The sequence below is a fragment of the Solanum stenotomum genome, chromosome 9 (assembly GCF_019186545.1).
Source record: "Solanum stenotomum isolate F172 chromosome 9, ASM1918654v1, whole genome shotgun sequence".
NCBI classification, from domain to species: domain Eukaryota; kingdom Viridiplantae; phylum Streptophyta; class Magnoliopsida; order Solanales; family Solanaceae; genus Solanum; species Solanum stenotomum.
This window is the reverse complement of record NC_064290.1, coordinates 40,750,160-40,761,931: the sequence shown is the minus strand read 5'-3', so window position 1 is coordinate 40,761,931 and position 11,772 is coordinate 40,750,160. Positions and strand designations below refer to the sequence as shown.

Here is an 11,772-nt window from a genome sequence, read left to right as displayed (position 1 = left end):
ATTTGATATAGAGTTGAATAAAAAAGTAACAAAGACTTCAAAATTCTGTTATATCAAACTAAAGATATGTAAAATATATCAAAGTATCATTTAATCTTGTGATATTAAACATGCTACATTGCAAGTTAAAAGTAAAAAGTTGCAAAAAAAAAGAAAGAGACGTTATTTCTTAAACGGATTACAAAAAAGTAAGACAAACAAATTAAAACAAAGAGAATATTATTATTAAAACCTAAAAATAAAATATTGAGATTTTTAAGGAGAAGAAAAGGGGAAATTCAATATATATATATATATATATATTGACGAAAGGAACATCCCTTATTAAAAGACTACATCACTTCTTCTCTAACTCCATCATCGATAAATAGTTACATATGTTTGGAAAAAATACATTCCACACTTTTTTATCATTCTAATAATAACAATAATTGTTTAAAATAATATTCTCTTTTTTATTCTTTGAAAATGAATTAAAAAGAATTGATAATATTATCAGTAAAGTGAATTTTTTTAGAATGTATTAATAATTTAAAAATATAATATAAAATGATAGATCTATAGTTTAAAGTTGAAGGACGAATTTGAATTTTTGAGCTTGAAAAATGTAATAATTTTCAATTTCTTATGAAATACATTACCCACAATCTTTTATGAACCCAATGGAGTTAATTTTTTTTTTAATAAAATCAACTAAAAATATGAGAATTTCATTAAGAAATGAACTTACGGTAAACTCAACATCAAAAACTAGTTATTGAGGAAAGCAATGAGAAATACAAATAAGAAAGTCGATATTCCATTTTCAAGTTAATGTAGAATTTTGACAGATTATCTAATAAATTATAAGCAGTTCTATTCCATACATTTTATTATTTTATATTGTACTATATTGAGCCCGGTGCACGCGGTATAAAAAGAAGTAAATTTTAGCTAATCTCACGTTCTGCTGGAGAGTGAAATACACTCTTCATGTTATGGGGGTCATAAGGAGTACCAACATGGGTTGTGGTGCACTGGTGGGAGTGTTTTACCCTTAACCAGAGGTTTCGGATTCGAGCCTTGGATATGGAGAAAATCCTATTGGGAGCACCGAAACCTGCAGAGTGCAATCCAAATTTAGTCGGAGCTACGAAGTGGGCTCAAAATAATGTTAGATATAATTATATATCCTCGCCTTTTATTACAAACTCTTGTTATGCTTAAGCTTGCATGATTTTTATTCATGCTAAAGTGAGTTTTTTATTTCCTTGATTAATCTTGTTCGTGACTGTTTCCAAAGGATTAGCTAACCTTGCTTCAAGTTAAGCTAGGAAAGACGATGTGTAGATAGATAATCAACTCTTATCTAATAAATTCTCATTAGGGATAATATAATTTACTTGACACATAATCAATCGTTCTTATTTAAATAATAACTCATGTAGTTGAGCAAGCATCATATTGAGACAAACCGCCCAACTCTTGAGAAAGATAAGAGTTGTGGTTCAAAAATTGAGTGCAGAGCTTAGATACTTCACCTTTTAAAATCTTGGCACATTGCACTAACGAGTAATGGCACAAGCTAAGTTGTACCCCTGTCAAATCCTTCAAAAATACAATATATTTGGAGGATCCGACATGCATCTGTCGATAGTTTTGAAGAGTCCAAGCAACATAGGGCACAAGTACATGGCCATAGTGTTCAGAGGCATTGACATCACGAAATAAAATAAAGAGTATATGTCTCCTTATTGAGGCATACCATACACCAGACATAACTAGATGTATATAACATATTTCTTACAGCAGTACAAGATGTGAGATATCAGAGGTAGAATCAGAATTATCAACAAATTTTCATGAGGTAATCAAAATCTCCAACAAGTTATATCCCTACTTCAATGTTTTGTAACGGCTTCATACATCTTTCACTCATATAGTAGGCACAACTAAAATCAATCAATGGCAATAATGAGAAATCCAACAGATACATACATGAGTACTACAGGATACAAGGCAAGAGCTTTCCTTCTAGGGTTAACAGCTGTACTCATGAAGGGGTATGCCGCCCAAGAGCTCCAAGCTAGTGCAACACATACTACAACCACCTTCAATATCACGTTGTCCTTTAGCATGCAAATAAAGGCACCAACATCAAGTGGGAATAGACAGTAACCCAGCAGACTGAGACTTTGGAAGAAGATTATATGACCGCCCTGCATGTCAAAATCATTAATCCATCTGAAGTAGCAGCATTGTTTACATACATTCCCTGACTCGATATCCATCAGAACTGCAAAAAGGAAACGTGCTACTTCCTAGATACACAAGACTACTTAATTGGGTTACTTTCATCACAAGTGCTGCTAGAATGGTTTTGTTTTTCTCGATAAGTGCCTATAGACTGTGTTCCTTAAATATGTATCCACTAATTAGCTGTCCTTTCTCCTATCCATTCAATATCTCATATCTCTTTGCATCTTTATCACATGTCTACTTACTGCTTAAAATTCATTTAACACATCCATCATTAGGGTGTTTTTTATCTTTGGTTATTCTCGTTTTACCATAATTATTTTGGAGTGATAGGGTGAGAAAGTGTCATTACCAGTAACAAAACATTCAGTGTCAGAATGACAGCACCGGCAGCCAGCAGAGCAAATGCAACAGCAAAAACCTCAGACTGGAAGAAAATTTAAAGAAATAAGAAAGAAAAATAAATCCATTAGTAAGGATTCCACCTGCATTAATATGAGTCTGTGAATCAGCTATAAAACCATAGGCAACTACATTAAGTATAAAAGAACTCGAAAAATAGAGCATGTGTGCATAGACTTGGTTCATGAACAAGACAATGTGTCGTTTGGGAAAGATTCAGCCTGACCAGGTATAGTCTACAAAATGGTTGAGATTATTTATCTCATTTAATGTGTCTGCAAATACCTAAAGTATACAACCTCTTCATGGTTTGTCCTTGGGTCCACAGAAAGCCAGATAAGAGACAACTCATAATAGCAGCAACAAAAAGGCAAAAACAACTGAAGGTTTGCTTAGACATGAAGAAGATTTGTCCACATTGGGAGGAACAAAAACTGCACAATTTTGTGTTTAGGACTCGAAGTTTTCTCTATACCTTCTTCTCTACACCTAAAAAATGTACAAACTGTTCAGCTTCTTCTATACATTCTTCTCTACACCAATTATCTGATTTCTCTGCTTTTTATCATTAATCAAGCTATCCAAAGGCCACAATAATTCTTGTAACTTCTGCTCTATGAGCATCTGTCATTGGGTGGTTATCTGTTTCTACTCCCGGTTATTTAATTGTGCACCATGAGATGACTTGTCAAAGTTGCATAAGAGATTTAGAGTGGTACAAGTGGCTTGTCACAAATTCAAGGCAAGGTGGAGTTCAGCGCACAAAGTAAACATACAACCATCTCTGATTTGTGTTATTACTTAACCAAGCAACTATAATCAAGACATCCTATCAAGTTCATGGGACATGTCCACAAAAAGACATCTGATTTTGAAGAGGATGGCTAGTTTAAGTTGCTCAGCAGAGAAAGATTCACCCATCTTTCTGCCTGAGACCATCAATATGAGTACAGTGTGACTGTGATCTATAGTGGCAAATAGAAAGCTAGACAGTAGAAGTTGAAAATTAATAGTCTAAAAAGATAGTAGAAGTTGAAAATCTAGGCAACTCCAAGGAGTTTTCACTTGGGCTGGACTTAGATGATGAAACAGCCAGATTTCAAATTACTGAAGGTCATGTAGAAAGTAGAGCCATTTTTAAAGAGACCTAGCAATACACCAAATGAGAGTTGGTACATGAGAGGGAAACAACAAGAACAAAGAAGTTGTAGGCTATGGATAAAACAACTATGCCTCAATTCCAAATTAGTGGGAGTTGGCTATATGAATCCTTTGTATACATGGGTGGATATAGCTTATAAATGAACTCCCTCCCTCCCTCCCTCCCTCCCTCCCTACCTACCTACCTACCTATGAAATGGTGAAGAAACTCTTGTATAACATCCTAATTTCAAAAAATTCCTCACTAGATGCATTAACTAGTTTTGCGCAATAATTAGACATAGATAGAGTTAGGAGCATATTACTTGCTCCACTTCTAGGCCAAGGATGTAATAAATAGTCTACACATCTTGCTCTCGAGACTTTGGTCTAGTGGTAAGAGTGCAACTTCTTTATCCAAACTATAGATCCAAGCACACCAACACTATATGTTCGTATGCTCCCATCTTTATTTTGGATCATAGAATCAGAAATTTTATAAGTAAGCAATCAAGGAGATTAAAGCTGTAGGGACAAATTAATCCTAAAGCTGACAATGTCAAAGTATATCTTTACTGCTACATTTCTTGTAAGGCTGGTGATAGGGCAGGCTTCAAGCAGGAGAAATGATATAAGAAGTTCTGTTATATTGTTTTAATTTGTTGTTGACAATTTTGATGGTCGATAAGCAAATATTTCAACGATTCCTTTGAGGTTAATAACTGGTTTGTGCTTGTGCAGGCAGTTCATAACTGAAAAATTACTCTGCTCGTGCATTTCATCAGCTTTTTTTTTCCCTTTTGAAATGTAAAGTGAGTTAATTGAAGGTGTACATCCAAAAAGAGGAGTTTAACAATGTATGTAAGGCATTAAGAAAGTCAACTAAGGCATCTGTGCATTTCTCCAGCTTATTAAACAGGAATTAGCTAACACATTAGTCTATAATGCCTCAATATAATAGTTATTTTCAGCTGAGTTCCTTTTATTAGACTTCTATTTGAATTGACTAATAATTCTTTCTCTCCCAAACTTCTCCTAGAAGAATACAAAGAAGAGAGAAAGAGCTTCACATAGGCCTCACTTTTCCCTGGCTAGCCCTTCTGCAAGTAAAATGAAGACAGCTGGCATTCATTTATTCAATGAGTAGGTTTTTGTCAAGGTGATATACAGACGCGTTAAAGAACATTTGGTGATGTAGCATTTTAGCTATGGAGGCAGGCTTCAGATATTTAGCATGCCATAGGGATGGGGCTTTAGTTACTTCCTACATGCACAATTGTCTAGTCCTCGACTCCTCGTCATACAGGGGAGTGTTAACTATTAAGTCCTATATTCATTGAGGGAATAGGCTGTGCACTTCTTATATGGTCATAGCCAATCATCCCTCATAAGCTAGCTTTTGGGTTGGATTAGGCTGAAGATCCATTTCTTCACATGGTATTAGAGCTAGACTCATCCTCATTCTTCGTTTACCCATTATTGAGCCATCATGTTATGCTTTCCACGCCACAGATGTCCAATCTTAGGCTGGCAAGGGAGTGTTACTAGTCACCTATTGGTAAAGAAAATGGGTTGTAATCTGTAGTATGGGACAGACCTTCCCTCATGAGCTAACTTTTTGGGTTGTAGTAGATCCAAAGTCCATTTCATAAACAATGAAGATTATATCAGAAGAGAAAAGGAATCACACACTTCTCGTTTTTCCTTGGAAGAATTTATGCACCTGATATTGAAACATTTGATGGTATTAAAGTTATCCTTTTGACCTATGTAAGTTTTGATCAGCTGTTTCCCAATATATAAAACTCTAGTTCTTTCATTTGTTCCTCTGGCACTTGTAATTTCCAAAACATTATCATTTCTATTCAGCTATAACGTGATCTAATTTGAGTGCCCTTTGTGCCAGAGTTAATTACAATTACACATATTATACATCAAAACTACAAAACATGCACAATCACAAAAAGAAATGCTTCTAAGACATTTACAGAATTGAGTAAAATGGTAATGCTTATGACAATGTAGTGGGAGTTACCTTCTTAACAGAAGCAGACCATGACAAAGTGAGACCAAGGAAAACAATGAAAAAGAAAGGTCCCCATAGATCCCAATCACGAAGCGCTTTGCCAGGATCTTCTCTATAAGGATTAGGGAAAACCACCAGCTTCAAATTACTAACAATTCTGGACAGATCTCTTTTGACGGTATCCCAAACGGGTTCGGTAAGGGTATTGGGCGGGGATCCGAATCCGGTAGCAGCTATATTCGACTGTCCTGATGAAGGTAGGGGTGGAGGAGATGGAATGGAAGGGACAGGTGTCGGTTTGTAATTGGTGGTTGTGGTAGATGTAGGGGGAGGTGGTGGGCGAAGATTAGAAGGCATGAAGGGAGAAGATGAAACAGGTATGGCAGCACGAGGAGGAGAAGGAGGGCGTGCTGGAAGGACAGTAGAAGGATTGGAATAGATGAGGTTTTCAATTTCATCAATGTCGGATTGGGATGAAGAGTGAAGAGGTATAGTGTCTCCATGTGACATTTTTTCCGGTAGCTCTCAGATTTGCAGAGATGATCGGAGATGGGGGACAAGGTGGGGTTGGGTGGGTGGTGTAACTGGTGCTAGAGGAAATGTGTAGTCGTATTGTAAGAAAATTTTGCACTTGTTGAGAAAAAGTAAAAAAACAGAGAACAGTGTGTTATGCACTATCTTAATCGTTTGTACTTTGGAATTTGGTAATAAAATAGCTCTCTTTGGGGACATCCATAAAGGGTTAAATACAAGTTATTCAATTTTTATTCACACTCTCTATTTCACTTTTTAATTATTATATTATTATTTCTATTATATAGTATATTTATAATTAATATATTATAAATCATATAAGACTATTAATTAAATCACATTCTCTAGTTCACTTTTTGATTATTATATTACCAAGTAATTTATCCGCACTTCGCGCGATCTTTACTAGTAATTGCATTAAACTTGTAAATAATTCTTTATTAATATCCATACATTAAAAATAATGAAAAAAAATAGGTTCTTAAAAAAATATTAGCAATATTCAACATGAATTTGATTATTTGTCATTATCACATAACTCAAGAACATCTAATGAATGAATTATTCAGAAAATAATAAATCATTGGTTCTTTAATCAATATTAAATGGAAAATAAAGAAGAAAATAAGAATACATATACAAAAGCATTTCGTAAGAAAATGAACACATTTAAGTTACATAGATTATACAATTGTGATATATGTCTCAGGGAAAAATTCAAAAATTTGTTAACAGATTCAAAAAAGAAATTATGCTTGAACATGAAAGCAATTATAACTTTTGAACTTGCATAATGAATTTCTTTGATTGATAAGTGAGAAACTTCATATCTATGTAAAAATAGATAATATGTAAGCTTATATATAGTAGTTTTAGGTTATAGAATTTTATATAGAATATCAAAACATGACTTCTTGGAACTGAGTACAATAATTATTTTCTGCACAATGGATATACATACTATATGTGTATATGTTCAATATAACTGGAGACAATAACTTTGCACAAACATAAACAACAGAGTTTCAAACATGTACTCAAAAACAACAATTAATATCATAAGCATAATTAATGATTGTAAAAAAAATACCACGATATGTAAAAATAGAATGAAATAGAAAGGAAAAAATCGAGTCCACTGAATGCATATTGTCCCCTTAAGAAAATTATTCTCCTCTAATACATGAGGTTTAAAGAATTAGATCCTCTCATGATGGAACGATTTTATTCACCAACGTATTAATACAAAAACAATGGTGTCAGTAAGCCACTCATCAGGAGCAAAGTACACAAATATTTAATTGTACAAAAGAAGAAGAAGTAGTTCAGAATTTTCGTTATTTTAGAATGAGAGGAAATCCCTCTATTTATAAACAACAGAGGGTAGTATGAACAAATGTTTATTGTGCCTTATCGGAAAAGTCACAACTCTTTGGAAAAGTCACAACCCTTTGAAAAGGTCAGAACCGTTCATAAATGTCACAACATTTCATAAAGTCGCAATAAAAGTCACAACTTTTCATGAAAGGGGAAGACTAGTTTTGGAAATAATAAATTAAAAGGGAATCCTGGTTTGTGGTGGCGTCACGTAGGTGGGCTTAGGGTTCTCTTTTATATATATACTAGGTAATTTGTCCGCGCTTCGCTCGGTCATAAATAATAATTGCATTGAACTTGTAAATAATCCTTTACTAATATACATACATTAAAAATAATTTAAACAAATATTAGCAATATTCCAACATAAATTTGATTATTTGTCATTATCACATAACTCAAGAACCTCTAATGAATAAATTATTCAGGAAATAATAAATCTTTGGTTCTTTTATCAACATTAAAAGAAAAATAAAGAAGAAAATAAGAATATATATACAAATACATTTCGTAAGAAAAGAACACATTTAAGTTGCATAGATTATACAATTGTGATACATGTCTTAGGAAAAAATTCAAAAATTTGTTAACAGATTAAAAAAAGAAATTACGCTTGAACATGAAAGCAATTTTAAATTTTGAACTATCATAATGAATTTCTTCAATTGATAAATGAGAAACTTCATATTTATGTTAAAATAGATAATATGTAAGCTTATATATAGTACTTTTAAGTCATATAATTTTAAATAGAATATCAAAACACGAATTCTTGGAACTGAGTATAATAATCATTTTTTGCACAATGAATATACCTACTCTATGTGTATATGTTCAATATAACTGGAAACAATAACTTTGCAGAAACATAAACAAGAGAGTTTAAGACATGTACTCAAAAACAACAATTAATATCATAAGCATAAATTAATGACCATAAAAAAAATTACCAGGATATGTAAAATTAGAATGAAATAGAAAGGAAAATATCAAGTCCACTGAATGCATATTGTCCCCTTAAAAAAATTATTCTCCTCTAATACATGAGGTTTAAAGAATTAGATCCTCTCATGATGGAACAATTTTATTCACCAACGTATTGATACAAAAACAATGGTGTCAGTAAGCCACTCAATAGGAGCAAAGTACATAAATATTTAATTGTGCAGAAAAAGAAGAAGAAGTTCATAATTTTCATTGTTTTAAAATGAGAGGAAATTCCTCTATTTATAGACAACAAAGGGTAGTGAACAAATGCTTATTGTGCCTTATCGGAAATGTCACAACTCTTTGGAAATGTCGCAACCCTTCGGAAAGGTCGCAACCTTTCATAAACATCACAACCTTTCATAAAAGTCGCAACTCTTCATAAAAGTTACAACTTTTCTTAAAAGTNAAAAAGTAAAAAAACAGAGAACAGTGTGTTATGCACTATCTTAATCGTTTGTACTTTGGAATTTGGTAATAAAATAGCTCTCTTTGGGGACATCCATAAAGGGTTAAATACAAGTTATTCAATTTTTATTCACACTCTCTATTTCACTTTTTAATTATTATATGATTATTTCTATTATATAGTATATTTATAATTAACATATTATAAATTATATAAGACTATTAATTAAATCTTTAATATTGATTAAAAAATTGGGGAACTTTTGTAAATAACCACTATAATAAATTTAATTATGATTCATATCTATAATTTGCATATTTACGGGTTGTAACTACAGTTTAAGCTGTCTCGTTTGTATAATTCACGGATTTGTATAATTCGCAGGTTTGTATAATTGACGGGTACATGTGTATAATTCAGTTATTTTTGTATAAGCTCGAAATAATGAATTTATACAATATCAAACATCAGAAGTGTAAATAGTTATGCAAATTATATTATCCGCATTCCGAATTATACAAAAGTTATACAAATTATATTATACAAATTTCGAAATATACAAACGTGCGAATTATACAAACCAAAAAAGCGGAGCCGCATAATTATAGCTAAAAGTAGGCCGCGGATTGTAATTAAGGCAAACTATAGCTATGTTAACTAATTAACTAGTATATGTTTGCTTATACGCGTAATTTTCCCAAATCTTTTTCATGTAATATAAAATTTTAAAGAATATGCTATTTAATATATACTACTTTCACCCCGAATTAATAATACTTCATTTTTTTTAATTTTCAAAATTTTAAGTGATATAATTTAAAATTATTATTATTATTCACTAAGTATGAATGCACAAAATTTAAATGACACTGTAACATTTATTTTCCAATCTTTCTAGCAGTAGTGCGCCTCCTGCCCATTATGTTATTCAAGAAAAATAAAATGATATGGGTTATATTTAGCTGATGGTATATATCCAAAATGGTACACAATTGTCTAACCTATTCATGATACACGTTTTCAAAATAAGAAATATTTCGCGATGAAATAAGAATTGTAGCTAGAAAAGGTGTTGAACATTCATTCGGAGTTTTACAATCACATTTTACAATTATCGCATAATTGTCACATTTTTTAAGAAAGAAAGTTCTACATGATATAATGAGTCTATGTATTATACTAAACAACATGATAATAGATGATGAACGTGATATTAATGCCCCAATTCAAGATATCGTAGAGGCTTCAACTGTAACAACATAAATTGTGGTAGATGAAAATCTCTAGTTTGAACAAATTTTAGCTAGTTATAAAAAAAATTAAGGATAAAAACACTCATTTGAACTCTATAATATATTAATAGAGCATTTATGGGAGCAACACAATAATCTTGAAAATTGAGTATTTATGTAATGCTTATGCAATTGTGTATCACTAATGATTTTACTTTGATTTGAATTGTCCATTAGTATGTATATTATATAATATTTTGCTTACAATTCATGTTATTTAGAAATTTAGAATAAAATATAATTTTATATTAAATGAAGGATTTGAAAAGAATAAAATTTTATATTGCATGAATATTATATAGGGTGATTATTTGAAAAAAAAAGAAGGAAGAATTTATATTAAGAAATAAGAAAATAAAAGTGAAATAAAAATAATAATATAATATTAAGGAGTAGAGAAGAAAAAACTTCTTTTAGGAGAGTAAAATAGAGAATTGGGTTGAAGTTGGTTGTCTTCTATATTTGAAGAGTAAATATAGGTAGCTTTTCAATTGTTATTATTATTGTTATTTTTGTGCCACGTGTAAATTAGAAGAATTAGTTTTTTTTCATAGTTATGCAAGAAGAGAATCATGGAATAATAAATCAATATAGAAATTTAACGTGAAAAATTCCTTAAAGAAGGAAGGCGAGAATCACAACTTATCTCTAATAGAATTTCCTTAACTCTTTACTATAACTCGAGCAATTATACACCTAAGGAATTGACTCCTACAACATCTACCCAAAACTTCTACAATTCTCGTCTAATTGTTGACACATTCTTTAACTTCTTCAAATGGCTCTACTCAATTTATGAAGCCTTTTATAACACAAATCAAACATAATGCAAATTTCTAAGAATGTTAGAACTGTACAACTAAGAATATGCGGAATGTGTTTTGTGTAGTACGCTTAGTTGTTCATACTTTAAAATTGGCAGGGTAATGGGTAGTAGAAATGTGCATGAATCGAGTTGGTTCAATTTTGACCATTATTAGTTTGAACTATTTTATTTTTTTGGTTAAATATGAACTCAGAGTTCTTTTTATTTAACTAAAACAAAATTAACAAGAGAAATGAAAAGATCAGTTAAAAATTGTTCAAATCTAAATAAAAAACAATAAAACTTTTGAAAACTAAGGGTTTTCTAATTTAGGTCTTCACTAGGCAATGTTCTATTAAATCAAGATGATCGTGTTGCTATAGGAACTTCATCAACAATGACTTTCGTCAACTTGTCATATGGGTTCCTAATACTAGTGGCTCTTTCTTGCGGAGAAATAATTTCTTTCTCAGCTCGTAGAAGTAAGTGAAAGCCCATTCTTTTTTACTTTCAGGTGATGTTCCTCTTTTCTAATTTGTATGATTTCCCTAAAATTTATTGT

The 11,772-nt window shown here is 31.6% G+C and overlaps 1 protein-coding gene across 1 annotated transcript; it reads right to left on the bottom strand.

The window, feature by feature from the left end:
* Window positions 1-1,813: 1,813 nt before the first annotated feature.
* Window positions 1,814-6,429, bottom strand: LOC125877137 (protein YIP4b-like). Its single transcript, XM_049558459.1, has 3 exons — window positions 5,816-6,429; window positions 2,591-2,665; window positions 1,814-2,198 (listed from the first exon to the last, which is right to left on the bottom strand). The coding sequence occupies exons 1-3, from the start codon at window positions 6,314-6,316 to the stop codon at window positions 1,938-1,940; spliced, it is 837 nt and encodes a 278-aa protein (XP_049414416.1). The 5' UTR covers window positions 6,317-6,429; the 3' UTR covers window positions 1,814-1,937.
* Between the last annotated feature and the right edge of the window lie 5,343 nt (window positions 6,430-11,772).